This window comes from Orcinus orca, chromosome 20 (genome assembly GCF_937001465.1).
Source record: "Orcinus orca chromosome 20, mOrcOrc1.1, whole genome shotgun sequence".
NCBI lineage: Eukaryota > Metazoa > Chordata > Mammalia > Artiodactyla > Delphinidae > Orcinus > Orcinus orca.
This window is the reverse complement of record NC_064578.1, coordinates 46,572,419-46,600,400: the sequence shown is the minus strand read 5'-3', so window position 1 is coordinate 46,600,400 and position 27,982 is coordinate 46,572,419. Positions and strand designations below refer to the sequence as shown.

Sequence of the window (27,982 nt, the reverse complement as noted above, 5' to 3'; positions counted from 1 at the left end):
CCTTCCCTCAGCCGTCTTTCAGCTTGCTCTTAGGGCCCCCTCAGGCCTGTCATTGTTTGCCTCATGAGTCCATTCCAGCCCCAGTGGGTTCTCCCTTCTGCCCCTTGACTTCTGTTGACTTACCACTGCCTTGCATTCACCAAACCCCACAGTTCTCACCACCCCAATTCCAAATTTCTAGAGAGAGAATCTGGCCGAACTGAGGGCTGATGCTGACTCAGAGTCTAATCATCTGTGGCCCAAGTAATAGAGCCTAAGACCCACACACAGATGTCAGGCTGCCCTAAAGTTCCCATGTCTCCGTTTCCACGACCTGTTCATTGATTGCAGAGACATCCACTGGTGTCCTCTGGGTCTCGTGGGGCGATAAAGCCAATGCTCCCCACACTCCTCCCCCAGTGAATGGTCTGTCTACATCCCTCCACCAAGGCATCGAGCTGGTCCAAGACTCAGCCCTGCTGAGAGCAGGGAAGCTTGAGTTCTCTTGTTAGTGTAATCCGGACCAGTCCCTCTTTTTCTCTGGCCTCTGCTTGATCCATAATTCAGGTGAACAGACCCCTGCTCTTGACCTTCCCTTGCTCCTCTATCAAGAAACGATTCTCTACACAGCAGATGTTCTAGAAATGTGAATCAGATCAGGGCATTCTGTGCTTAAAACTCTACAGTGACTCCCCATTCCAAACATTCCAAACTCAAGCCACCTCCCTTCCATGGCCTTGTGTGATCGGACTGCTGCCAGCCTCACCAACCTCATTTCCTACAGCTCCTTCCCTCATTGGCTGTGCGGATAATAGGCCAAGCTGGCCTTTATCCTATTCATACAGCAGAGCAAGCTTGTTCCCACCTTGGGGCCTTTGCATTCGCTGTTCCCACTGCTGCAATGCAGATTTTCTAAGAGTTGGCTCCTTCTCATCCTTCAGACCTCAGTTCTGGCATTGCTTCTACCGAGAGGCCTTTCCCAGCTACCTATGGAAGCTCTGACTCCATCCCAGTCTCAGTGCTGTTACTCTGTTTTACTTCCTTCAAGTGCTTATCACTATCTGAGGTTATCCATTATTTCTTTGTGTTTGTTGCCTTTCTCCATTACCAGAATACAATCCTCAGATGGGCAGGGATCCTGTTCATCTTGGTCATCACTTTGTCACCAGTACCCAGATCAGGGCCTGGCACCAAGAGGGTACCCAGGAAAAGTTTGGTTTTGTGAATACATTCATCCCTGTTCCCTCCGCACCAGGCCATGTGCTGGGTAACACAGATAACTCAGACCCAGTTCTTACATCGTCGAAGCTTGCAGCCAGGTGAAACTTTCCATCCATCTCTCCAACTATCCTTCACTGCATCCATCCCTCCTTCTCTCCTCCTTCTACCTCTCTTTCCTTTTTCCCTCTCTTCCTCACCCCTCCCCTCCCTCCATTCCTTCCTTCCATCCATCCATTTATTCGCCCACCCATCCATCCATCTTTTCAGACCTATCTACCTATCTTTCCAGTCTATCTACCCACCTCTCCAATCATCTGGCAGAGGAAAAGTCACATGAAAAAGCATTTAGAAAAAAAGAACTTTTCTTTGAAACAAGGCTTGCTAGGGAATCTAACTTCAGAAGGGTTAACTCATCGAAGAAAACAGACAACAGGACTTCCCTGGTGGCACAGTGGTTGAGAATCTGCCTGCCGATGCAGGGGACACGGGTTCAAGCCGTGGTCCGGGAAGATCCCACATGCTGCAGAGCAACTAAGCCCATGTGCCACAACTACTGAGCCTGCGCTCTAGAGCCCGCAAGCCACACCTACTGAGCTCGTACGCCACAACTACTGAAGCCCATGCACCTAGAGCCTGTGCTCCGCAACAAGAGAAGCCACCGCGATGAGAAGCCCGAGCGCCACAACGAAGAGTAGCCCCCACTCGCCCCAACTAGAGAAAGCCCGTGTGCAGCAATGAAGACCCGATGCAGCCATAAGTAAATAAATAGATAGATAGATAGATAAATTTATTTTTTTAAAAAAACCAACAGACACAGTTATTTAAAGGGGAAAACTCACAAGGTTACCAAGGTTACTGAGTTCACAGCCAGTGATGGAGAAATATAGCCATTTTCTCACATGATCATTATACTTGCTAGGTCACTACTTGTCTTCAGACATCAGCATTGAAAAAATAAGGGATGAAGCTGCCTTGTTAGGGAACCAGTAACTTACAGGAAATGCTCAAGTGTTCTTTTCTTTTGTAAACTAGAATCAGGCAGGATGATGCTGGGGTTTGACTGATTGTTTGTTTATCTATCTGGTACAAGTGCTTCCCCCCAACCCCGGCCGCCCTTGGAATGTTGTGTGCACACCCGCTTATGCATTGATCCTTCTGTTCATCCATCCGCTCTCTGTCCTTCTATCTGTCCATCCACATCTCCAGCTACCTTAGGTCTCCATCTCTCCATTTGGTGCAATCATCCAGGTCTCCATCTCTTTCAGAATCCGCATCTCTGCTTCCACTCCTTGAACTTGTTGTCTTCCTTGGGCTCTCCATCCTAGTAACACCCCAGCTCTCCTGTGGTTCCAGCTCACCTCTGTGTTTCACCCAACCACCCAGGTGAATGGTCTCCAAGTGGATCTCCCAGCTGAGGTGCTAACGTCTGTGTCCGTGAGTCGGAATCCTGATGGCTCCGTGCTAGTCCAGCAGAAGGCAGGGGTTCGGGTGCAGCTTGGCACCGATGGGCAGCTAGCTGTGGTGGTCGGCGATGACCATGCTGGGATGCTGTGTGGGGCCTGCGGAAACTTTGACGCGGACCAGACCAATGATGGGCATGACCCCCAGAAGGAGACAACACTGGAAAACTGGAGAGCACAGGACTTCTCCCCATGGTGAGGAATGTAGCTTGGAAGCCAGGCTAATTGGAGCAGGGGCACCTGGGTCCTCATGGGAAAGGGGCAGTCGGGATGGGTGCTCAGTCTACAAAAAGTGCTAAGTGTCTGTCTCTTGCAGTCTGGACTGATCCGTCATCCACCGGGAATGAGGACTTCAGGACCTGAGCCCCCTGGAGGTTGCAATAATTGAGGGATGCACTCTGTCACTGTATGTCCCTCATCCACTCTACCCCTTTGCTGAGCCACTGAGGCCAACTGGGAAAGCATTGAATAAAAATCTTAAGCTAAGCTGCATACCAATGTGCCTGTCTTATGTCTTCTCATCCCTGACGTTCCTTCCTGCACAGCAGGTGTCAGATGCCTGGGGAATCTGGCACGTGATGAATATTTGTTGGCAGGTGAGGGGATGGATGGATGGAGATAGATGGGTAGATTGGGAATAAGATGGGTGGGGAAATGGGAAAATGGAGAAATGGAGGATTAGAAAAATGGATGGATGAGAAGATGAATAATTGCAGGGAAGAAGTAGAAAATGAAAAGAAAGATCAATAGATTCTGACTTGATCGTTTATAACCCTGGCACGTTAATGTCTCTGTCATTCGGTTTCCTCATACGTTTTAGTCCACTCAGGTTGCTGTAACAAAATACCATAAAATGGGTGGCTTATAAACAACAGAAGTTTAAACTTCTCACAGTTCTGGAGGCTGGGAAGTCCGAGATCAAGGCATCAGCAGATTCGGTGTCTGGTAAGAGCCTGCTTTCTGGTTCATAGGTGGCTATCTCATGCGCCCTTGGTGGAAGGACAAGGGTATTCTCTGGGCCTCTTTTATAAAGACACTAATCTCATTCACGAAGGCTCCACCCTTACGACCTATCACTTCCCGAAGTCCCCACCTCCAAATATTATCACATTGGAGATAGGTTCCGACACATGAATTTTGAGGGGACACAAACATTCAGCCAAAAGCATCATATTTAAAGTAGAGCTAAGGATGGGACTTCCCTGGTCCAGTGGTTAAGACTCTGCACTCCCAAAGCAGCGGGCCCGGGTTCGATCCCTGGTCAGGGAACTAGATCCCCACATGCCACAACTAAGAGCCTTCATGCTGCAATTAAAGATCCTGCATGCCACAACTAAAGATCCTGCATGCTGCAACTAAAGATCCTGCATGCCACAACTAAGACCCGGTGCAGCCAAATAAATAAATAAATGTTTAAAAAAATAATAAAGTAGAGTTAAGGGTAGTACCTACCTCTCAGAGTTGGAGCAAGGATTTAATGTGTTCATCCAAACTACAAGTCAAAAATTGAAGTCTCTCTTCCCTTTGAAACCTGTCTTGTGCCCTGCCTGTAGTGGTCTTCCCCACCTCAGTGAATAGCACTACCAATCCTCAGTCTAGCAGCCAGAAAATGGGGAATTGTTCTTCTTCCCTCCCCTTTGCCATCTATTCAGTCCATCAACAAATCTTTCTGGATGGTATCAAAACACACCTGAAATCTGTCTTTCTTATTGTGCCCACTGTCACCACCATCCTCACTCATGTCAACAGTAGCGTACCATCTGCTCTTCCCTGCCTGTAATTCATCCTCACAGCCACTAGATGACTCTTCTTTACATATAAGTAGGACCACTGGCTATAAATTTATCTTGTCATAAAATCAAATTCCTTCACCTTGTCCTACAAGGCCCCTGTTAACCTCTTCTGACTCATCTATCACTGTCCTTCCTGCTAACTACGATCTGGGAACCTGATCTTTCAGGGTATTGAACATGCCAAAATTTTTCACTTCATTCCTTTGCGAAAAGCTGTCATCACGTGACTAGATGCTTCTCATCCTTCAAATGTCCACTTACATGTTGCTACCTTAGAGAGGGCTTCCACAACCACCTCACTTAAAGTGATTTCCTCTGTTCCTTTCCGTCCTTAACCTGTGGGGTCTGATGCAACTCTGGGTAGTTAGTGTCCGAACTGAATTAAAGTATAGGTCAGCAGGTGGAGTCTGCAGAGAACTGGAGAATTGCTTGGTGTGGAGATACATTTGGTGTCAGAAGTGAAGTGTATGAGCACAAAAACAGTTTTCTTTTACGGCATAGGAGGTAACAGGTGCCGTTGCCTGGTAGATACGGGGATAGGAGGATACTGCAGTTCTCTTATGATTGCTTGTATGTTCTCATTCAAGTGGGAAGCAAGGTCATCAGCTAAGAGTAAGAAAGAAGGAGTAAGTTTTGAGGTCTGATGAGAAGAGAGAGCGTAAAATAATCCTTCAGGAAAATGAGTCCAACTGCTTTGGGAAACAGTGTGTCAGTTTCTTAAAAAGGTAAACATACTCTGATCACGTGACTCAGCCATTTGACTCCTGGGACTCTTCTCAAGAAAAATGAAAGCATTTGTCCACACCAGTACTTGTAAGTGAATGGTTATAGCAGCATTAATAACCTGCACACTGGAAACATCTCGAATGCTCGACAGGTGAACAGACAAACGAAATGTGGTATAGCCATACGATGAATCCTCAGCAATGAAAAGGAACCAACTACTGATACATGCAACCATTCGGAACATGATGCTAAGTGACAAGAGCCAGACGCAGAAGGCTACATATTGTATGGTTTTCTTTGTATGAAATGGAATGATGGATCTGTTCTGAAACTGGATTGCGGTGATGGGCGCACAACTGTATACATTTACTAAAATGTGCGGACCTATATACACTTAAAATAGGTGGATTTTATGGTATGTAAGTTATGCCTTAATCAGGCATTTGAAAATGAGCACATTTCCCGTACTATTAAGAAAAAAAAGGAAACGAGAGAATGAATTAATTAGGGACATGTGATAGGATGGCTGGGCCGCATTAGGGCCCACTTGGGTTTGTGGTCGTGAATCCGAAGTGAGACCCACTCTGGCAGTGGGTGTGGGTTTTTCTCCATCCATATTCAGCTTCCAGTGAGCAGGTGCGGAGGAGGTGGAGAGTGGACTCAATTGGGTGCAAAAGATAAAGTTAGAAGTTTGAGGGTGGGAGCAAAGGAGAGAACACTGGATGAGGAATCAGGCTGGGTGGTGAGAGTACTGTGGTCACAAGGGGGTGAGGGGCAGGGAAAAGGAGGTCAGCTTATGGGGGTGAAGGATCCTTGGAGCAATAGGTTTAGAGGGAGTGAGCTGGAAAGACAGGAGGTGATGGGCAGACAGTGAGATGCATGGAACTGAGACTGCAGGGGCTGTGGTTTTGTGGTTGCCACTGTATGGGGGTGGGCCTTTCTCCCCCACTGGCCTGGGATCTCGGGGCTGCCACGGTCACCATTGTGTCCCCAGCACAAAGTCTAAGTGTGGGAGGGAAGTGTTGGGTGAAGGACGAGATCGCTAGAGAAGAGGAAGACAAGGCATCTCGAGAGGCCAGAACGGTCAAAGGTTCATCTACCTGAATTTGGAAATCACCAAGAATTATGAGAGGAACAGCTTGTGTGGCAGTGAGCCTGGAGCTAAAAAGATGCAATGAGGTGCAGTGACTTGGGAGTTGATAAAGCTGGTTACAAGAATGGGAGCAGATGCTGTGTAGAAACTTCAAAGGGGCTTAGAGAAGAGGCAGAAAATGGTTTAGAAGCAGCCACAAGGAGCACGGAGGAGCTTATGCTATCTAGAGGCCCAGGGGGCATGAAGGCTGAGGAAGAGAAGACAGCCTCTGCTTAGAAGGGCTGCATGGAAAGACATGTCTTCATGGGAGAACTAGGTTGTGGTCAGAGCAGCAAGGTAAAAGGAAAGTTCAGAGGACATGGGGGACATCCGATAAAGCCCTCAGTGCTTCCTCCATCCCAGCCCTGACCATTCTGCCTGTGCTTCCCCCATTCTGGCCCTGACCCCTCTGGGCTGCCACTGTCTGAGGACCAGGGGACTGGAAGCTCCAGGAAGCCTGGACTCTTTCAGTCACCATTGTGCCCCCAGCACAAAACCAGAAGCCACCCCCTAATTACTCACTGGTAGTGGCCATTTCAGGTTGCAAGTTGGCAGGTGAAATACCTCAGACCCAGGACACGGTGCCAGGATTCCAGAATACAGTCTGCACTGTACACTGAGGATTTTCATCCTTTAGAGAAAAAAACATTGTTAATTGGAAGGCAAACAGTAAGATCCACCAGTAGTAGGTAACATCACCCTGAATTGGAGCCATTTGAATTATTACATAGCTCCTGGAAATCCAGCATAGACTCAGCAGATTTTCCATTTTAATATGTAAACAGGGCTTCCCTGGTGGCGCAGTGGTTGAGAGTCCGCCTGCCAATGCAGGGGACATGGGTTCGTGCCCCGGTCCGGGAAGATCCCACATGCCGTGGAGCGGCTGGGCCCGTGAGCCATGGCTGCTGGGCCTGCGCATCCGGAGCCTGTGCTCCGCAACGGGAGAGGCCACAACAGTGAGAGGCCCGCGTACCACACACACACACACACACACACACACACACACACACACAAAATATATATGTAAACAAATTTTCAGGAATGTTTCTGAGACCCTTCACAGAGAACTCAAGATAGCATAGGTTCATTCGTTCCTTCGACAAACATTTACTGAGCACCCACTCCGTGCCAGGCCCTGTTCTGGGTACAAAGTGATACAACAATGAACAGAACAGACCAGTGGATTCTCCTGGAGGTTGTTAGTAACTTCTCTTAGTAGCACTTGTTTTGTTTTGTGGAATGAATATGAGGATGAATATTCAAATTATAAAATTACCAAAAAATTCTCAGTATTTACACAGAATCTTCTCCCTCCTCCCTCCTTCCTCTGCCTGCATCCTGATCTGGTCCATCCTGTCTCTTACCTGATCCACTGCAGCAGGCCCCTCCTTGGTCTTCTTGCTCCCACCCCACTCCCTCACTCTGTTTCCCACCTGCAGCCAGAGTGACCCAAGTCAGATCATATCCCTTCTCTGTTCAGGACCCTCCATCTCATTCAGAGTAAAAGTCAAAGTTCTCACCCCAAGGTCCCACATAATTTGCCTTGTTAACCTCCCTGCCCTCATCTCCTCCCACTCTCCCCTCCTCACTCTGTCTCGACCACATTCCTCAGTGTTTCTGCAACCCTCCTTACTTTTCCTGGCTCAGGGCCTTTGCACCTAAAATCCTAGCTGCCTGGAACTTTCTTCCTCCAGATAGGAGCATGCCTCACTCCTTACCGGATGGGGCTTCCCTGGTGGCACAGTGGTTGAGAATCTGCCTGCCAATGCAGGGGACTCGGGTTCAAGCCCTGGTCCGGGAAGATCCCACATGCCGCAGAGCAACTAAGCCTGTGTGCCACAACTACTGAGCCCATGTGCCACAACTCCTGAAGCCCGCGCGCCTAGAGCCCGTGCTTCGCAGCAAGAGAGGCCACCGCAACGTAGACCCCACTCACCGCAACTAGAGAAAGCCTGCGCACACAAGATCCAATGCAGCCAAAAATTAATTAATTAATTTTTAAGAAAAGTCACTGGATGCATTCCTTGACCACCTCGTAAGCAGTTTCACACACACACACACACCCCACACACCCCCGTCCCAGCACCAGTCCCTATCCCCCTTCCCTGCTTGTTATTTTCTCCAAAGCACTTATTGCCGTCTATCATTCAGCATGATTTTAACAACTTGTCTGGTGTCTGTTTCCCCCACTGGAAGATGAGCTCCAGGATTTGTGTGTCTTGTTCCCTACTGTATCCCCAGTGCCTAGAACAGTGCCTGGTACATTCAGGCGCACAACAAATGCTTTTCCAATGTATGAATGGGAGTCCAGAGTCGGCCCTTGTTCTTGGGGATGGAAATGGATCAGGGAAGGCTTTTGAGTGTATAGGGAATCTTAGGGAGCTAACTAGGAATAGAGAAGAGAAGCAGAGGGCATAGCCCGTGCGAAAGTTTGGGGATAAGCCCTGATTACTGGGGTGATCGCACCAGTAAAAGGGAAGTGGGGAGCGTATTTTGGGTAGCGAACGCTGCACAGGTCAAGGCAGCTCCAAGGACGGTCGAGGGGGCTGTGCCCTGAGAGGCTCAGAAATCTCCGCCCACAGCGCGCCCACCAGGCTCCGGGCGGGGCTGAGGCTCCGAGGGGCGGGGCTGCGTGGTTGCATCACGCAGTGTACGTCGCCGCGCGTGCGCTCCTTTCCACGTGCGAAAGCCCCAGACGCGTGGACCCGGGGAAGCCGCAGATTACTGAGCCGTGCAGCTCCACGCTCGCTATGAAGCCAGGTGGAGGCCGGGGTTGGGGTCGGAGCTCAGGACTGGGATCCGGCGGGGATCGGGGTGCCGGGCCGGAACGGAGGGGCGGGGTCCTGGCCTGGGGGCAAGGATTCTGAGCCCTGGATCCGGTCTCTTGTGGGGAAGGGGTCTTGTTCCGGTCTCTTGTGGGGATGGGAGGGCTTGGTTCCGCCCTGTGATCGAACCTGAGCCTGGGGTTCGGGTTCCTGGTCTAGAGGTTTGTGATTGACTTCTCAGAGGTCACGGTCGTTAGTAGAGAGTCTTGGGCGTAGAATTGGGGGTGTCCTGAACTGGGATTCGTTTCATTGAGGCAGTCATTAGGGGTCTTGGATATTGGGCCGCGGGCAGCAGTCGAGGGTACTGAACCAGAATCTAGATCCAGGCATCCGGGGTCTTGGATCTCTGGTCGTGGGATTTGGGGATTTGTCCTGATTGGGAGGCGGAGAGCCCCCGGTCTTGGGTGCGGGGGCTGGGCCTTCTAGGACCCCATATGCTCCCCAGTCGCTGCCGCAACAGCAGTACCCTTGGCTTCAAACCTAGCTTCTCAGAGAGGGCCGGCATAGATGAGTATTCCCGGCTTGCCCTCCCTGGCCCACTTTCCCGCTCTCTACTCTCCGGAGGGGGGCGGGTCCCTGAGAATGGAGTGGAGCTCCTGGGCCTAGTGATTCTCAACTCGCGGTGAGAGGTGAGGTGAAACTTCACACGCCCAGTATAGGATTATCGTGGGGTGGGCAAGGGAGGTAATCACAGGGCGTGAGTGGTTTTATTCATTCCGATTTTACTCGAGATTTTGATGAACCCTCCACACCTCCCTCCTAGTGGAATGATGAGAGTCCTGGCTTTGACAGCAGAAGGGCCTCAGTTCAAAGTTTCAATCCTTACTATGCTTAACTTACTGTGTGACGTTGGGCAAGTGGCTTTACCTCTCTGAGCCTCAGTTATCTCATCAATAAAATGGCACCCAGTTCTAATTTAGTGAGAGCATGTTAAGAAAAAATAGCACATGGTGGTAATCATTTTGCAATATATGTGTATCAGATCAACAGGTTGTACACTTTAAACTTACACAATGTTACAGTCTGCAGTTATGTCTCATATAGCACGGTGCTTGACATATAATAGTATTTTCTCTAATTGTTATCTTTATCTTTCTTCTCAAGGGGAGCAAAATTAGGGTCCTTCTCCCTGGTGTCTCAGCTCTTCCTGAATCAGGTCGAGCCCCTCTCCCCTCCCCGCAACTTGGTCCCCTGGAGTTGGGGAAATCTTCTGCCATGACTGAAAGGGTCTGTTTCCTAGTACAGGTTTCCTTTTTTCCTTCCTTCCCCCCACACTTCAGCCTGTGGAGAGATGGGGTCATCTGGGGGGGGGGCCAGAATTTGTGGGTCCATGCCCCCTCTCAAGTTCCCTTTCTCTTCAGTGTTTACGGATCTACTGGTGGAATAGGCAGTGCCAAGCAGTGTGGCTCCCACTGAGACCCGGACAAGCCTGCAGGCATCCTGTGCTCTGATTGTGCCAGGAATGGAGGATACGCCTTCCCAACCCTTCCCTCACTGTGTTAGGGTAAGAAGTTGTAGAAGTTGTCCGGAGTCAGCTCTTTAGCGAGGATTTTCGTCTGGTTGAGAGAGGAAGCCTTTGGGAGATTTTGAGCGGGGACCTGAGGTCAGTCAGACTGGACTGAGACCTTTAAAAGGATCCTTCTTGCTTCTGTGTGCAAAAGACTTTCGGGGAACAAGAGTGAAAGTAGACACATCAGTGGGAAGCTTGTTGCTGTCATCTACTAGGAGATGATGTGGCTTGGACCAGGGTGGTAGCAATGGACCTGGCTGACAAATTGTCAGGGAATATATTTTGAAGATAGAGCCAACAGCTTGTATGTGGGTGTGAGAGAGAGGGGTCAAGGACAATGAAGGGTTTTGGCGTGTGTAACTGGAGGGGTAGAGTTTCCAGTTTTGAGATGGGGAAGGCTGTGGCAGGAGAGCAGTTTTACACTGGGGTCGGGGAGGGGGTCTGTGGACCCTCCAGCCAAAACTTAATAGATAAAGGTATGTGAGTGTGCGTTTTTCTGAGGAGTGGGTACTTTCAGTACATTTTTCTAAGAACCCCAGGACCTGAAATGGATTAAGATATGTTTTGAGTATCATGCCCACTGTGCCCCATGCCGTGCCCACACTTTCTGGGTCTCTGTTCTATCAGGCCTGTGTTGAGGGTCTCTTAGGCCTAATGGTTTCTCCCCTAAGTAGGAAGGAGGAGGGATTCATTCTCCTGAGTTTGAATAATATATTCAAACTGTGTGCGAGGTAGCATATTAAGTGCTCTGTGTGTATTGTCATTTAATCTTTACAACTCTGCGAGGTGGACACTGTGTTATTTCCATATCTCCTTCTTCCAGGTGAACTTTTCAGGATACCCACAGACCTTCCCTACTCTCTAGGGTCGTGAATGGCATGGCCGTCTCCCTGTAGTCAATGCATGAGCTGCTTGAGGGAGGGACTGGGGCTCTGGTCACCATCTGATCACCTGCTTCCTGAATGAACAGAGAGGGTGTTTTCTTCATGAGACAGAACCCAGGGGTTTAAGAGTTATCAGCCCATTTACTATCTGTTGAGCCCATACTTTGTGCCAGGTGTTGTGCAGGATGCAGTGATGACCAAAACAAACATCTCTGTCCATTTGGAGCTTGATTCTAGTGGGAGAGGCAGGCAGTAATAATCTTTAAGATGCCGTGTATGATAACTGATAGGAAGAAAAAGCAAGCAGAGTGAAGGCCAGGTAGCCAGAGAAGGCCCTTCTGAGGAAGGGACATTCGGTCAGAGACCTGGGTGCAGTGGGGTGGGTGAGTCAAGCAATGTCCTCTGGACCCAGGCAGTGGGAACAGGAGATGCTCAAGGTTTAGAAGCTGGAAAGTGAGTTTGTTCTTGGGGAGGAAGAGCACGGGACCTTCTGTTGGGGCTGCACATTAGAGTCACCTGGGGAACTTTAAAAAGCCCCATGGGGCTTCCCTGGTGGCGCAGTGGTTGAGAGTCCGCCTGCCGATGCAGCGGACGCGGGTTTGTGACCCGGTCCGGGAAGATCCCACATGCCGCGGAGCGGCTGGGCCCGTGAGCCATGGCCGCTGAGCCTGCGCGTCCGGGGCCTGTGCTCCGCAACGGGAGAGGCCACAACAGTGAGAGGCCCGCTTACCGCAAAAAAAAAAAAAAAAAAAAAAAGCCCCATGCCCAGGCCTCCACCCCAGACAATTTACATGAGAATCTAAGCAACAGCCCTGGGCAAGGATGAGACCCACCGATTTCTAGCTTTGGAAGCCGGAGAAAGGAATTTTGATTTCAGTTAGAATGTGACGGAAAACCTTTGAAGGTATTTGGGCAGGGGAATGATGAGAGCTGATTTGCTGTTTTGCAAAGGTCAGTCACCAGCTGCTGTGTGGGCAGTAGACTGCAGAGGGAGTGGGAGACCAGAGGTCAACAACTCTTGGTGTAGGAGTTTGAAAACCGTTCATTTTTAACAACTAAATTAGGACTAGCTATTCAGAGTTCTACATTTTCATCTCTAACACCATTGAAATGAATGAAGCCTTCATAGGGTGGGAATATAATGCACCTTTGCAAAAACTTTAGCAAAGTTCGTTATTGAATAGTTTACATCAAGTGACATCATTTTAAACCATCAGTAATTTTCACACGAACGATTGTTTGATAATGCAGTTTTCTGAAAGTACTGCAGATTTGAAGCCATCACGGAAAAGTCAAATACTGAATCTGTTAGCACCAGGAGAGTTCTGTCTGCTTCAGACACTGTTTTGTGCTCAGTGAACAATGTTTGCTCTCTCCTGAAGTGATGAAAATAAAGTCTCTCTGAATGTTTTCTTTTCCCTTCAACTTCCCATCTTGTTGACAAGCCCTAAACTGCTATGATCAGTCGCCCATCCATAAAGGACAGTTTTGGGTTTTGCTCGTTTTTCCCCCCTGAGTTGGGAGAGACTTGTGCGTGCTTGGAAGCAGGGGGATCAGTTAGCAGGAAAGATGTGATGTCGAATGCCTCCCCTCTGTTTTGGGGTTGGCGCTTTTCTGCCACACACGAGGGCAGGAGTGGGAGGGCATGAAGAAGTTTCCAGGGCCCGGGGGACCCTACTGCCACAGTGCATGTACACACACAGTGCACACTCTTCTTCAGACTAATTAATATTGATAATAGAACAGATCCTGTGCATTTACTAACCAACCGAGAAAAGCAGAATATTGACAGTAAATCTACCTCTATCTATGTTTTCCTCCCCTATCCTAACCCCATAACTTCTCTCTCCCAAAGCCTAATATCGTGAGTTTCGCATTTATCATTCTCTTGCCTCTTTTTGGGCGCGGCTGGGGCGTGGATTACCACATATACCCACACCGCATAGCACCTCTTAGTTGTTGCTGGCCTTTATAAAGAGGATATTGTGTTAGATGTGGTTTTCTAGGGCTTGCTTTTTTCCCGTACCGTGATTCTGAGATTTATGTCTGTTGTGTGGATCTGTTGATGCTTTTCGTTGTTGGTCAGGAATCGTCCCTCTTTCGTTTGTCCATTCTGCTCATGGACGCTCAGGTTAGTCCGTGGTTCTGCTGCTGTGGACACGCGCGGGCACCTCTCCTGGTGCCCACATGCACACGTTTCTCTCCCGAGTGGAGCTCCTCGGCGTAGGAGTAACTTCTCAAGCTCCGTGGCCCCGTTGATGGTTCTTGTTTCTGTTTCCACCACAGGTTTCAGCCCCCGTGGGGGCGGCTTCAGTGGCCGAGGTGGCTTTGGTGACCGTGGCGGTCGCGGCGGAGGCCGTGGAGGCTTTGGCGGAGGCCGCGGAGGCTTTGGCGGAGGCCGTGGAGGCTTTGGCGAGGGCCGAGGCCGAGGCGGAGGCTTTAGGGGCCGTGGGCGAGGAGGGGGAGGAAGAGGTGATGGAGGGGGCTTTCCCTGGGCTTGGGGAGCGGGGAGGGAAGCATGGTGGGGTCTCCCTCTCACTGCATCTCTGCCTTGTAGGTGGCGGGTTCCAGTCTGGTGGCAGCCGGGGTCGTGGTCGGGGAGGAAGAAAAGGAAACCAGTCGGGGAAGAATGTGATGGTCGAGCCTCATCGGCATGAGGGTGAGTGAGGAAGGCAGGGAAGCCTCTGGGGTTAGGGGTGGGGTGTGGCCCGCCGGGGTGTTCACCCCTGCTCTGATCCCCTCACCCAGGTGTCTTCATTTGTCGGGGAAAGGAAGATGCACTGGTCACCAAGAATCTGGTCCCTGGAGAATCGGTTTATGGAGAGAAGAGAGTCTCGATTTCGGTGAGACCTGGGCACCTGGCTAAGCCACCAGAGCCCCAAGCTGACGGTGTAACCGGCTGCCTGGTCTCCCTGTTCCCACCGTCTGTCCTCCACGTGACAGCCAGGGGATCATCTTAATCCATAAGTCAGATCATGCACCCCCTCCTCAGATACCTTCCGTGACGTCCCGCTGGCTTCAGGTTAAAGTCCCGAGTCCTCGGTGTGGCCTGGAAGGCCCTGCACATTCTAGCCCCGCCTCCCCACTGTCTCCACCCACTGTCCCCCTAACCTAGTGTCTTCCAGCCACAACGACAACCTTGCTGTTCCCTCTGCCTGGAACACTCTCCTCCCAGCCCTGTGCATGGCTGGTTCCTTTTCATCACCAGCAGCTCTGGGCAGGTGTCACATTGTCTCTCTCACAAGGCCCCCTTGCACCACCCTGTCTATCAAAAGCTGCCCTCACCGCCTTTCTGCTGGCTTTCCTGCTGCCTGGAATGCACGTCCCCAGATAATTTGAGTGGCCCCCCAGCCTCAGGTCTGCTTCAGGTGTCTCCTCCTTGGCTCCTCCCTGGCCACCCTTTCTCATTTTCACCTGCCCTCGCCCTGCTCCCCATGCTTCAGATCTTCCTTCCTGGCTTGATCTTTTCTCCTTAGCCCCGTCACTAGCTATTATGCCATGTGTGTTAGTCAGTTCAGCGTATCCTCGCTCCTTGAGGGCGAGGCCTTTGTCCCCTTCACTGTGTTTCTCCAGTTCCTAAGCATAGGGGCACGGTCAGTGTCTATAGAATGAATGCATAGGTCTTGCCTTGCTGTTACCTGGGATGATCTTGTTTGTTTATTGTCCCTGTCGCTGCCCCTGAGTCAGGAACCTCCACGAGAGGGCAGGCCCTGCCTCTGCCGTGGCCACAGATGTGTACCCACGTTCGTTTCTTGTACGATGACTGGGCGCCCCGTCGCTTTTGAGGGCCCAGGAGTTAAGAGCAGCGCGGTCTTACAGAAGAGCCTGGCGCTGACTTCTGTCCCCATCTCTCCCGGCCCAGGAGGGAGATGACAAAATCGAGTACCGCGCCTGGAACCCCTTCCGTTCCAAGCTGGCGGCAGCAATCCTGGGCGGCGTGGACCAGATCCACATCAAGCCAGGGGCCAAGGTGCTCTACCTGGGGGCTGCCTCGGGCACCACCGTCTCTCACGTCTCTGATATCGTAGGCCCGGTGAGTAGACAGGTGGGGGCAGGAAGGGGTGGGAGGGAGGGAAAGGCCACCTCCTCTGCCAGCCTGGAGGTCAGAGGCCCTGGCCACGTCTCTGCACCGTGTGGCTTGGAGCCAGGCCCTTCCTGGTCACAGTGCCTGTGAGTGAAAGGAGCGGCTTGAACCACATCGTCTCCAAAGCCTCATTCAGCCTCACTCCTGAGTTCTCGGCCTGGAGGGAAGGGGCGTGGGTATTGGGGTGACCAGTGATAGAGGGGCCCGGAGCTGAGAGGACGTTTGATTTGATTGCCCTCTTTAAAAATTGATACCCCCCAAATCTGGTCTTCTGGTTTCTCTTGAAAGAACAGAAGACGTCAGTTTCTGGGCCTGTGTTTCTGTGTGGCTGGACAGGCTCCCTGCTGAGAGGGCACCCATGCATCTCACTTCATGACCCCTCACTCAGCTACAAGACTGTAGGCTGTGCAATTTAGTGGTTAAAAACCCCAGGCTCTGGTGCGGGCTCTTAACAGTGAAGTGGCTTTTAGCAAGTTACTGTCCCTCTCTGAGCCTCAGTTTACCCGTCTGGAAAATAGGGTCATTGTGAAGATAAATGAGTTAAATCCTGTAGCGTGCCAAGAGCAGTGCCTGGCCCATTGCAGATATTCTTAGCTGTGACGATGTCATCTCTGTGCCCTAGCTTCCTCATTTTAAGCCTGAATTGGGGGCCTGGGCTCTCAGATCAGGCAAAGCAGGATCGAATAACCCTTGGACCTCAGTTTATTCATCTAAAATGATAACAAGTCATTAAATGGTAGGGTTTGGATTTGGGGATTTGAAGAGATGCATGCAGTATATGGGCCAAAGTAGGCACTCCGTACATGAGAACTAGTATCGTTTTTGTTCGATTTTGATTTATTTTAGGACGGTCTGGTCTATGCAGTTGAATTCTCCCACCGTTCTGGCCGTGACCTCATTAACTTGGCCAAGAAGAGGACCAACATTATTCCTGTCATTGAAGATGCTCGGCACCCGCACAAATACCGCATGCTCATCGGTGAGGGGTCTGGGGTTGGCTTGGGTGGGGTAGGACAGGCCACTCCAGGTTTCCTGGAAGAGGCCTCCAGAGCCCTGATTTGGATGGAATTGGAGTGGATGAACAGGCCTCTTGAGTCTGCAGAAATGAAAAGGGTCGGGGGAGCCAGGTGAGGTTGTGGAGGTGGCAGTCCTGCTTCAGGGTCTGGGATGTCTGGAGGGCCAACCTCCTTTCCTTCAATCTCCTGCCCCTCCCCCTAATCTCCCCCACCCCAGCACTTCCTGCCTCCCCGCAAAGTGTGGTACCTTTTATACTACCCCTGACTTATGCATAAAAGCCTGCTTTGACGGTCTTCATCAGCACCGTCTGGGGAGATCATAACCCAGAAAGCACAAACGGAGTACGGCCTGGCCCAGAGGGGCCCATTGTGAATGTAAATAACTTTGTTTTAAAAACAAATTCAGAAGCATAGTGTAAAAATGGAGTGCATTATAAACCACCCCCAGAGGTAACCAGTATGAACAATTTGACGTCTGCTTTTCCTGATTTTAAAAAAGTCAGTTTTCATTGCACCATCTTTTCATTTTTTTAAGTTTTTTATTTTATTTTATTTATTTTTTAAATTACTCTGCCTTAAAAATACTACTTTGCATTCCCCCGGGTTTTTCTTTTCGTGAGTTTTTTCCCCTGTGCATTCATACCTTACCCTTTGTCCTGCAACTTGTTTTCATTTGACAATCCTGCAGACGCTCTTGCCTGTAAGTGCTCACCTTTACTTGTCTTTTTGATGACGTGTCTGTCTCCCCCCCCCAGACCCGGGAGTGTCTCGAGGGCAGGGTCCGGGTCTGACTCGTCTCTCTGTCCCCCACGCCCGGCCCAGGGCTGGCCACAGAGTAGGTGGCAACATGGTTTACAAGAGGAATGAATGAATGGTGTGACTGTGGGTTTTGGACCCATCTTGGGGGCACTCTGGAGGGAGGGGGATCAACAGGGGGAAGTGAGACTGGAGGCAGGGAAGACTCTGCCAGGAACCTGCTGGTGTTGGGGTGCAAGCCCCATGGGAGGAGCTGGGAAATCCAGTGGATCCAGCTTTTAACCGCTACTTGTTTCTCCCTAGCAATGGTGGATGTGATCTTTGCTGACGTGGCCCAGCCAGACCAGACGCGGATTGTAGCCCTGAATGCCCACACCTTCCTGCGTAATGGAGGACACTTTGTGATTTCCATTAAGGTGCGGGGCTTAGAGGAGTCCTAAGATGGGGTGGCAGTATCTTCTCTATCTGTAACTGCCAAGCAGCCAGTCAAAACAAGGGGGCCTCCATCCCCCAATCCAGTCAGTCTATTCCCAGCTCCCTGTAAGCCACCCAATCAAATAGCACATAATGAAAAATGTCTACAAAAGTAAAAAGCTTAGAATTTAAAGAGGCCATAGACTGTAGCGATTAAGTGCATGATCGCTGAGTCTGAGTATCTTGAGTTTGAATTGCATCTTGCTGTGTGTCTTTGAGCAAGTTACCTAACCTATATGCCTGTTTCTTCACTTGCAAAATAGCAATGTTAGTCCTATCTCTTTTAATGTTGATGTAAGGACTAAATGCCTCAATATGTATGGAGTGTTGAGAAGAGAACCTGGTGTAAACTAAATACCAGATAAATGCTGGATGCGTTTTAAAAAATGTTTCATTTTGAAGTACAGAGGCCTCTCCATTGTCTTCAACCAGATTCACCATTGTTTTCTGCAGCCTTTGCTGCATTTGTTTTAGCATTCTCAGCTGCATTATTGCTATTGTTAAAGAAGAGGAAGTAGAAAAAAGAAAAACCCGGAGTGTAAGATTTAAACACTGGCTTTTAGAAAAATAGGGCGCTGTTGAAGGCTTCCTGTTCCAATCCAAACCAAATTGAAAATTTATCTAACGAAGTCTTTCCCCACATTCCCAAAGCCTAGTCTCCAATGAAAACAAATTCTACTGGTTTAAAGAAACACAAAAAAGGGAAAGCAGCCCAAAGCCTTGCTGTGGACTTCAAATCCTCTTTCTTCTGCAGGCCAACTGCATTGACTCCACAGCCTCTGCAGAGGCCGTGTTTGCCTCTGAAGTGAAAAAGATGCAGCAGGAGAACATGAAGCCCCAGGAGCAGTTGACGCTAGAGCCATACGAAAGAGACCACGCTGTGGTCGTGGGTGTGTACAGGTGAGCAGGGGGTCCAGTCAATACTTGTTAGGAGTGCCCCACAGTGGTGATGAGCTCTGAGTCCCCTCATCTCTTTCCTCTCACAGGCCACCCCCCAAAGTGAAGAACTGAAGCCCAGCGCCATCAGGATCGCGAGAGACTGTGCTGCTACTGTTAACTGTGTGTTTTTCTATTAAAAGACTCATCAGTCTCTCCCTTTGCCCCTGATTGCTTGGCGACCTCTATCAACAGGGCGCATGCGCCCTCGGTCAACTTGCGTGGTGGTGGGGGCGGGCGTTTTCATCCGGTCATACAGCGCATGCTCCTACCTTAGCTGCCTCCTGCGCAGCCGTAACGTGGATTTCGGCGCTTGGGCGGGGTTGGTTGCTTTCTGCGTGTAGATCCCGGTAAGCGCTTCTGAGCGCAGGCGCGGAGTGTTTCCCTGGGTCACGTGAGGGGGAAACAGGTTGGGGGGGCGGGAGGCGGAGTCCGGGGCGGGGGGGGGCCGGTTTGTTGTGGTCGCCATTTTGCTGGTTGCATTACTGGGTAATCGGGGCCCTGGCTCGCCGCGTCTGCCGGATATCTTCAGCCAGTGGGCAGGACTGAGCTCGGGCTTCCCGAGCAGTTTGAGTTCCCTTGCCCGCGCCCTCAGGTAACGACGCGGCTACGGGCGGGGCAGCACGCGCTCTCGGGAGGGGGGTAGTACGGGACCCGCCCTGCCCGCGTCGCCGCGAGATTTAGCATGAGGCCGAGGGAGAAGAGGAGGGGGGTGGTGGGCAGGTGCAGGCCTTGCCTGGCTATTCTTAGTCGGATTCCTGGAAGGGGCCGAGCCCCGAGGTAGCAGTCTCGGGAGGGAGACTGGGAGGGGGTAGCCGGGCCTCGCTCCCGCTCTTTGTTTGGTCTCGGCTCCGCCGGCCGCATCCTCGTCGCCTAGCAACAGCTGTCCTGGGCTGTAATTGGTTGAGCTCTTGGCAGCAGTGGCCAATGGCAAGGTTGTTGCCATCGTAGGTGTGGACTGCCAAGCTCTGTCCGGCCCCGCCCGCCGGGGCTCCGCTGGCCCCGGCGGGCCTCCAGGGTGGGAGGCGGGACGCTGGGGTCCCCTGGGGCGGGTGGCTGAGCGGGGCGGTGCTGGCGGGGCGAGGGTTAACCCGCCCCTCCCCCGTCCACCTGCTTTCCCCTTCCCCCGTGTGCCCTGGGCTGACCCTCGTCCCCTCCTCTCCCCGCCCTTGGCGGGGCGGCGGCTGCTGTTGTCACCCACCGAGCCGCCTGTCCCGCTTGTCCTCCCCGCCGCGGGGCTTGCCGGGCCGGCCGGGCCGGGACAGGCGGCCGATTTCTCACCACAGACACCGCCGCCATGCTGGCCGCTCGCCCACCCCACTGGGGGCCCCACCGCGCCCCAGCCCGCCGTGGGCGCGCCAGCCCCGACCCGGGTAGGGGGTGGGGGCTGGGAGAGAGGGTCCTGGTGTGGGAGGGCCCCGAGGAAGAGATTGTTTTGTGGGGGAGCTCCAAGAGAGAGGAGGGGTCGTGGAGTGGCAAGGCTTGGCATAGGGGAAGAGGATTGACATGGGAGAAGGCCCGTGGGGAGAGGATTTTGGTGTGATAGATGCTCTGGAAGGGGAGAACTCTGTGATATTTGGGGAATTTACCTATGGGGGCCTTCTAGGAATGGGCACAGTTGTGGATTGACCCTGGTGTAGAGGAGTGACTGGAGAAAGGGCCCTGACAGGAAAAAACGATTAGGGAGGGTGGGGGTAGGAGCCAGGGTAGGGGAGACAAGGACCATCCACTAAACCATGGGAAGGAATGCCTCCCCCTTGCTTCCATCAGAAGGAGTGGGCCTTGATTGGGGGTGGGCGGGGGCTTGGAGTAATGTGGGGAAGGGCCCTGATGTGGCATGGGGGAACTGGAATATGGTTTGGGAAATTATGGAGGGGTGGTCCCCAGTGGGAGGAAATGATAGGGAAGAGGTCTTAGCACCATATGGGGAGGGTCCCCTGGGAAGGGTGTGGTGGGTGAGAATGCCATAGGGTTAGGACCCTGTTATGAAGGAGTCCTCAGATAACCTTGGTGTGATCAGGAGGTCCCTGAGGATCCTGGTGGTTTGGAGGGGGCCCAGAAGACTCTCATATGGTTTAGGGAGATCTTAGAGTTCTCTGGATTGGGGCACCAACTGGGAAGGGTAGATCTTGAAGTGGAGGGACCTTGCTGTGGTAATACGAGGTCATGACGTTAGGGAAGACTACAAGATGGTGGGATCTTGTGTGGGGAGGGCCATGAGTAGAAATGGGGAGAGGAGAGTGAACCCTACTCCCTGTACTGTCTGGTTTCTCTCTTCTTCTCTTCCTCCCCCGCAATTATTCGTGTCTTTCTGTCCTTTCCTGTCATGGCCCACATCCCTGCCTGGCTCCCAATCATTCCCTTTTCCATGTTCCTCTCTTTGTGCTGCCTACTTCATTTATTTGGTAATCATTTGTTGGGGACTCCGCTGTGCCCCACCTCTACCACTTCTCTCTGTCCCCTCTCTTCATTGCCACCTGCTGCTGTGTTGTACCCTTTTCTTCCTCACTCTGTGCCCTGCCTTCTCTGTGTTGTCCACCTCTTTCCCGCTTGGTACTGCCCAACACATCCCCTTGTTCCATGTTGTTCCCCCACCTCCCGCCTGCTCTCAGGTCTCAGCGGCGGTGGCAGCCGAGGTGCAGGATGCGAGAAGGCGCCCCCCGGCCGGGCTCCCGCTCCAGGCCTCACTCCCCTGCGGCCCTCTGAGCCCACCATGGCCGTCCCACCGGGCCATGGTCCCTTCTCTGGCTTCCCGGGGCCCCAGGAGCACACGCAGGTACGCGTTCAGCTGGATCCTCACCTGCCTGGGGGTCGGGGGAGGCTGGGATAGAAGGATCTTGGGGCCGAAAAGATGGTGTGGTTGCCCAAGACAGTCTCCCAGGAGCATGAAGGGTGCCATGGGAGTGGAAGGTATAGAGGAGTTGCTGGTGGAGTCAGGGTTTGGAGAGCCTGGGTTCAAATCCTGGCACCACTGTTATATTACTTAGGTTCTCCACGTTTCAGTTTCGTGTTCTGTCAAATGGGGCCTATAATGATACCTACCTCACAGGGTTGTTGTGAGGATTAAACAAGTTAATGAAATGCAATTGGAAATGCTGAGGACAGTGTCTGGCACATAGTAAGCACTCAATAAATGTTCATTAAGGGGAAAAAAAGAAGTCCAGAGTGAAAGATCTGGAGGGGTTGAAGGGAAGAAGGTTGAGCTGCAGGGTCCTGGAGCCAGCAAGGCCTGGGGGCGCAGGGTAAAGACCTTCAAGGGTAGACTGTTAAGGTTCTGAACTGTAGAGCTGGAAGCAGGATGGAGTAGGTGGTCTAGGGTGCTGGACCCAGATCCAAGATCCTTAGGATGAGAAAACTGGTCAAAGATGCACAGAGTGGGGGGTGAGGGTTAGGAAGGCCCCTAGGGATGAGGATGGAGCAAGACAGGGAGCTCCTCAACATGGGATACCCAAAATGGATGGTCTCAGGTGAAGGATTGAGAGGGTCAGAGCCCAGGTTTCCTATCCGATCTCTCCCACTGAGGTTTAGAAAAGAGTAAAGGTATGTGATGAAAGAAAGGGGTAAATAGTTCACTTCACTCACTCAGCAGATTTCTAATGAACACCCACTGTGTGCCAGGCCTGCTCCAGGCACGGGGGATAAAGCAAGAGCAAGATAAAGTTTCTGCCCTTGGGGAGTTTCTGTTCTAGTGGGGTTGTCAGACAGTGACCAACTAGATAATGTGTGTGGAAATGATGCGCCAGCTGCCCACTGAGTTCTCCTCCTTGAGGTCAGAGGTTAAGGCCTGTCCTCAGTGCTCACCCGTCACCCCGCCTCCCCCAGGTATTGCCTGATGGGCGGCTACTGCCGCGGAGGCTGCCCCTGGCCTTCCGAGACGCGACCTCAGCCCCGCTGCGCAAGCTCTCCGTGGACCTCATCAAGACCTACAAGCACATCAATGAGGTGGGCAGGGGGTGAGGGACACCGGCTGGGTGCTGAGGGGTCCTGGCATCGGTCACTCATCAGTCCTCATCTCCCGGCCGGCCGGGCAGGTATACTATGCGAAGAAGAAGCGGCGGGCCCAGCAGGTGCCACCTCAGGACTCGAGCACCAAGAAGGAGAAAAAGGTCCTGAACCACGGTTATGACGATGACAACCATGACTACATCGTGCGCAGTGGCGAGCGCTGGCTGGAGCGCTATGAGATTGACTCACTCATTGGCAAAGGCTCCTTTGGCCAGGTGCGGGATGCCCCCCACCCGACCCTGATCCAGGGGTTAGGAGGTACGGGCACCCACTGATATTGACCCACACAGCCAGTGGTTCAGTGGCTTCAAGTTCCGTGCTGGGCCACTCACCCCAGTGCAATCACTTGGTTACCTGTGCCTCAGTTTCCTTTTCTGTAAAACAGTGCAAATAACAGGACTCTCCACATAAGGTTGTTGTGTTAGCTCATATCCAGTGTTTACACTCGTGTCTGACTGTTGGTGAGCACTCAGATTGAGTTATTAGTGTTACTGATGGTGATATTGGTGGGTCTCCTTACTGGAGGGAGAAGAGTGGTGGTACCTGGCTCTGCCCTCCACGCCCCCGTTCCCTCACTTTGTGACATGCCTGTGGTCACAGGTGGTGAAAGCCTATGATCATCAGACCCAGGAGCTGGTGGCCATCAAGATCATCAAGAACAAAAAGGCCTTCCTGAACCAGGCCCAGATTGAGCTGCGGCTGCTGGAGCTGATGAACCAGCATGACACAGAGATGAAGTACTATATAGGTGAGGCCTGGGGCAGAGCTGCCTGGGGATGGGTCACCCTCGGTACAGGAAGGGGCTGGTGTCTTCAGGGCAGGGTTTGGTCTGTAATTCCCGGACATCAGTGATTTCTCCTGCCGCTTTCAGGATGTCTACCCTATTCACATGAGAATGCTGGTCAGAGTTTGTCCGGTGCTCACTGAGGGTCATGCTCTGTTGTGAGAACTTTACATAAAGTCACTTGTTTAACCCACACCGAAGCCCCATTATCATTGCCCACAGCTTGGAGATGAAAAAACAGAGGCACTTAGGTGCTGTCACTTGCAGAAGGTCACAGTGTTTGTACTCAGAAGAGCTATAATCTGACCAGGCAGTGGACTCCAGAGCCTTTACTCTTAACATCTATGCCAGTCTTTTTCCTCTTTCCTGTACTGATTCCTCTTAGAAAAAGCAAGTGGATTTAAGGAATGCATTTCTTTTAAAAGGAAAATACACAACCTTACAGTAAATGGAAAGCAAGCATCCCTTGTCACAAAAATAAACAGAACTGAGACTAAAACAAGATTATAAAATTAAATGAGGAAGTGTAGGATGGTGTTAAAAACCCATCAGCACCAAATGGAAACTTTCTCTTTGGTTTAATCAGGAAGTTTGACAGAGACTTGAAAATTAACTTCCTGTGTGAATCAAGTTATAGACATATAAAAACATCCTGATTAGCAGCTGGTACCTGTGGGCGCACCACAGTTTGGCCTGTGCTCCAGAAGCAGAGACACAGATCTGGTTCCAGCCTCTCTCTTTATGAGCGTGGGCCCCAGGCTGCCGCTGGCCCTCCCTGAGCCTCAGTTTCTTCTCCCTCGGCCCATTTCCGTCCTCTTGCCGGCAGTGCACCTGAAGCGACACTTCATGTTCCGGAACCACCTGTGCCTGGTGTTCGAGCTGCTTTCCTACAACCTATACGACCTCCTGCGCAACACGCACTTCCGTGGCGTCTCGCTGAACCTGACGCGGAAGCTAGCGCAGCAGCTCTGCACGGCGCTGCTCTTCCTGGCCACGCCCGAGCTCAGCATCATTCACTGCGACCTCAAGCCCGAGAACATCCTGCTCTGCAACCCCAAGCGCAGCGCCATCAAAATCGTGGACTTCGGCAGCTCCTGCCAGCTTGGCCAGCGGGTGCGGCCCCGGGGTGGGGCCAGTGGTGTGGGTGTGGCCAGGCTGTGGGCGGGGCCAACTGGTGGCCTGGGGCCAAGGGGCGAGGCTAGGAGGGGATGGGATCGTTATGTGCAGCTTGGAGTGGCTGATGCCTGAGGGATAGTGCTTGGGAAGGGGGTGTGTGCGGGTACGGAGGGTGGGGCTAGTAGGTGAAGGAGAGGGCTACAGGTATACTGCCGGAAGGAAAGGAGTGGAGCCTGGGAGAACAAGCCAGTTTTGAGGCTGCCGGATTGTAGGGTTGGAGAGGAGGAGTTGGGTGGCCTTGAGCCTGGCGTGGCAGTTTACAAAGTTTTGTTTACTCTGTGCTCTTAAAGCTGGGGATGGAAGGGGGTGGGGCTCTTCAGCTTTGCAGCTTCCTGTGAGCTGGCATTTAAGATGATGCTGGTAGTGGTTTGAAAAGTGTCCAGTTTGGGAGGGTGGGAAGGGCCTAGGTTTACAGACTCCCAGCCTCTGGTGACCAAGAGGGGCTCAGGATCAGGCCAGCAGAAATGGAGATCAGGATCAGATTAGGCCAGCAGAGTGACTCCTGGAAAGCTGGTGTTGATAACATCAGGGTTTGGAGACCCCCGTCCCCAGTTTTGGGGGCAGGAGACCTGTCCTTAGTCAGTCCTCCTAGCTGTGGGGGTGTCACTGGTGCGAGTTGGGGAGGCGGGACCTCTGACTATTGCCCTCTCTCCTCCCCCAGATCTACCAGTACATCCAGAGCCGTTTCTACCGTTCGCCTGAGGTGCTCCTGGGCACACCCTACGACTTGGCCATTGACATGTGGTCCCTGGGTTGCATCCTGGTGGAGATGCACACTGGAGAGCCCCTCTTCAGTGGCTCCAATGAGGTGTGCTCCTGAGGAGGGGGTGTGCTGGAGGGGGTGGAGGCCTGGCCGGCCTGATGATCCTGACTGCCTGCCTGCTCTCAGGTGGACCAGATGAACCGGATTGTGGAGGTGCTGGGCATCCCACCAGCCCCCATGCTGGACCAGGCACCCAAGGCTCGAAAGTACTTTGAGCGGCTGCCTGGGGGTGGCTGGACCCTGCGAAGGACAAAGGAACTCAGGAAGGTGCGGCCCCTGCCCCATGCCGCTCCTCCTACCCCGGTGGCCCCTCACTCTCACACTTGGGGCTCCCTGCTCCCTCTCTCCCTGCTTCCCCTCCCTTGTGTCTTTCCCTTCCTTCCTCTTCCCTCCACCCCATCTGTCCATTCCTTCCTCCCCCACCCCCCCCATCTCTCCTACTACCTACCCCACAACTCTTCTTAGCTCCTCTCTTTCCACTTTCTCTCCTGTGCCTCTGTTTCCCCGTGTGTGTCTCCCTGCCCCTCCTGCCCACTGACGGCCACTCTCTTGCCCCCCCTCCCACCTCCCCCTGCCAGGATTACCAGGGCCCCGGGACACGGCGGCTGCAGGAGGTGCTGGGCGTGCAGACGGGCGGGCCCGGGGGCCGGCGGGCGGGGGAGCCGGGCCACAGCCCCGCCGACTACCTCCGCTTCCAGGACCTGGTGCTGCGCATGCTGGAGTATGAGCCCGCCGCCCGCATCAGCCCACTGGGGGCTCTGCAGCACGGCTTCTTCCGCCGCACGGCTGATGAGGCCACCAACACGGGCCCGGCAGGCAGCAGTGCCTCCACCTCGCCCGCGCCCCTCGATACCTGCCCCTCTTCCAGCACCGCCAGCTCCATCTCCAGCTCTGGTGGGTGCTCAGTGCCAGATGGGGTAGAACAGGGGTCGGGGCAGCTCTGGTTTGGCCTGATCTGGGGGGGACCTTGTCACTGGGCCTTCACCTAGAGCTGTGAAACTGCATGATCCTCAACTCCAGAATGGGTGGGGTAGGCGAGCTCAGACTGGCCCTGATTTGGTCTCTGAAACTGAGCTTGGGTTCAGATCTCTAAAACTGGTTCTGACTCTTTGACACCCCAAACTGAACTCTGACCCCTGATCTCAAAATTGGGTCTGATCCTTCGACTGGGTGCTGGCCCCAAAGCCCAGACCTGGGCCTGGACCATGAACCAGACTCAGCCACCTGAAAACTCAGCCCTGCCTTTCCTCGCTTAAGGCCTCTCCTCTCTTCCCCTGGCACTTCCAGGAGGCTCCAGTGGCTCCTCCAGTGACAACCGGACCTACCGCTATAGCAACCGATATTGTGGGGGCCCTGGGCCCCCCGTCACTGACTGTGAGATGAACAGCCCCCAGGTAATGGGACCTTGGGGACTTTGGAAGTGGGTGGTGGAGTGTCTGGGGCTTCAGGACCTAGGTCTCCATCACCAACTGTTCCTTTGCTCCTTTAGGTCCTGCCCTCCCAGCCACTGCGCCCCTGGGCAGGGGGTGATGTGCCGCACAAGACACATCAGGCCCCTGCCTCTGCCTCATCACTGCCAGGGGCCGGGGCCCAGTTACCCCCTCAACCCCGATGCCTTGGCCGTCCCCCGTCACCAACCTCGCCACCACCCCCGGAGCTGATGGATGTGAGCCTGGTGGGCGGCCCTCCGGACTGCTCCCAGCCTCACCCAGCGCCTGCCCCCCAGCACCCGGCTGCCTCAGCCCTCCGGACTCGGATGACAGGAGGTCGTCCACCCCTCCCACCCCCTGATGACCCTGCCACTCTGGGGCCGCACTTGGGCCTCTGTGGTATACCCCAGAGCACGGCAGCCAGCTCATGACCCTGCCCCCTCCCTGGGGCCCCTCCTGAAGCCATACCCCCCCCCCCACCCAATCTGGGGGCCCTGGGCTCCCATCCTCATCTCTCCCCTTGACTGGAATTGCTGCTACCCAGCCGGGGTGGGTGAGGCCTGCACTGATTGGGGCCTGGGGCAGGGGTTCAAGGAGAGGGGTTTAGGCTCACCTCCCCACTAAGGACTGGACCCTTGGTCCCTTCTCTCCCCTTGTTTTCTATTTATTGTACCAAAGACAGTGGTGGCCCAGTGTGGGGAGGGGGAGATTCCCTCTCACCCCAGGGCCCTAGGAGGGGGTGGGGGCAGGTAGGGGGAGATGGCCTTGCTCCTCCTTGCTGTACCCCCCAGTAAAGAGCTTTCTCACATTCCCGCCTGAGCGTTTGCAGGCCCTCGGCTCCCCTCACCCAGCCCTCAGAGGCGTGGTGGGGAACGGTGTTTGGGGAAGGGGGGGGTGGTGCTGGAAGAGCTTTGTCGTGTGGGATGAGTCCCTGGTCCCTGGGGAGGTTACGGCTATTGATGCAGGCATGGGACTGCAGGAGGTCTGGGGCTGTGGAAATCTAGACACAAATCCTGGATAGGATGCTA

At 53.0% G+C, this 27,982-nt stretch overlaps 3 protein-coding genes across 8 annotated transcripts in view; all 3 read left to right on the top strand.

Moving 5' to 3' along the window:
- Positions 1-3,152, top strand: part of FCGBP (Fc gamma binding protein) — an 83,229-nt gene extending 80,077 nt beyond the window's left edge. For both annotated transcript variants that reach the window (XM_033430957.2, XM_049703720.1), the window contains 2 exons: positions 2,584-2,855; positions 2,977-3,152. In XM_033430957.2, coding sequence (XP_033286848.1) covers positions 2,584-2,855; positions 2,977-2,986 — 282 coding nt within the window. In that variant the 3' untranslated portion in view covers positions 2,987-3,152. The remainder of the gene's footprint in view (positions 1-2,583; positions 2,856-2,976) is intronic.
- Positions 3,153-8,936: 5,784 nt separating this feature from the next.
- FBL (fibrillarin) lies at positions 8,937-18,952 on the top strand. Its single transcript, XM_004271291.4, has 9 exons — positions 8,937-9,071; positions 13,817-14,002; positions 14,088-14,189; positions 14,279-14,373; positions 15,393-15,563; positions 16,461-16,593; positions 17,690-17,802; positions 18,615-18,760; positions 18,847-18,952. The coding sequence occupies exons 1-9, from the start codon at positions 9,062-9,064 to the stop codon at positions 18,869-18,871; spliced, it is 981 nt and encodes a 326-aa protein (XP_004271339.1). The 5' UTR covers positions 8,937-9,061; the 3' UTR covers positions 18,872-18,952.
- A 293-nt stretch (positions 18,953-19,245) lies between these two features.
- DYRK1B (dual specificity tyrosine phosphorylation regulated kinase 1B) lies at positions 19,246-27,762 on the top strand. 5 transcript variants are annotated; one of them, XM_004271293.4, is made up of 11 exons: positions 19,246-19,391; positions 21,409-21,572; positions 22,619-22,738; positions 22,828-23,016; positions 23,402-23,549; positions 24,412-24,698; positions 25,423-25,569; positions 25,651-25,791; positions 26,103-26,418; positions 26,812-26,918; positions 27,014-27,762. In XM_004271293.4, exons 2-11 carry the CDS (start codon positions 21,510-21,512, stop codon positions 27,383-27,385), a joined length of 1,890 nt encoding a protein of 629 aa, XP_004271341.1. In that variant the 5' UTR covers positions 19,246-19,391; positions 21,409-21,509; the 3' UTR covers positions 27,386-27,762. The 5 variants fall into 5 exon arrangements, with proteins under 5 accessions (XP_004271341.1, XP_004271340.1, XP_012388923.1 ...); XM_004271292.4 differs by lacking the exon at positions 19,246-19,391 and adding an exon at positions 19,806-20,169; XM_012533469.3 differs by lacking the exon at positions 19,246-19,391 and having other exon boundaries at positions 20,639-21,572; positions 26,103-26,138; positions 26,223-26,418.
- The last annotated feature ends 220 nt before the right edge of the window (positions 27,763-27,982 follow it).

Coding starts and splice junctions, on each gene's coding strand:
- FBL (XM_004271291.4), top strand. Junction 15,564..16,460: donor TCTCTGATATCGTAGGCCCG/GTGAGTAGACAG, acceptor GATTTATTTTAG/GACGGTCTGGTCTATGCAGT. Junction 18,761..18,846: donor GTGGTCGTGGGTGTGTACAG/GTGAGCAGGGGG, acceptor TTCCTCTCACAG/GCCACCCCCCAAAGTGAAGA.
- DYRK1B (XM_049703721.1), top strand. CDS start 21,123: ATGGCCCACATCCCTGCCTGGCTCCCAATCATTCCCTTTTCCATGTTC. Junction 21,573..22,618: donor GGCCCCAGGAGCACACGCAG/GTACGCGTTCAG, acceptor CGCCTCCCCCAG/GTATTGCCTGATGGGCGGCT. Junction 26,919..27,013: donor GTGAGATGAACAGCCCCCAG/GTAATGGGACCT, acceptor TTGCTCCTTTAG/GTCCTGCCCTCCCAGCCACT.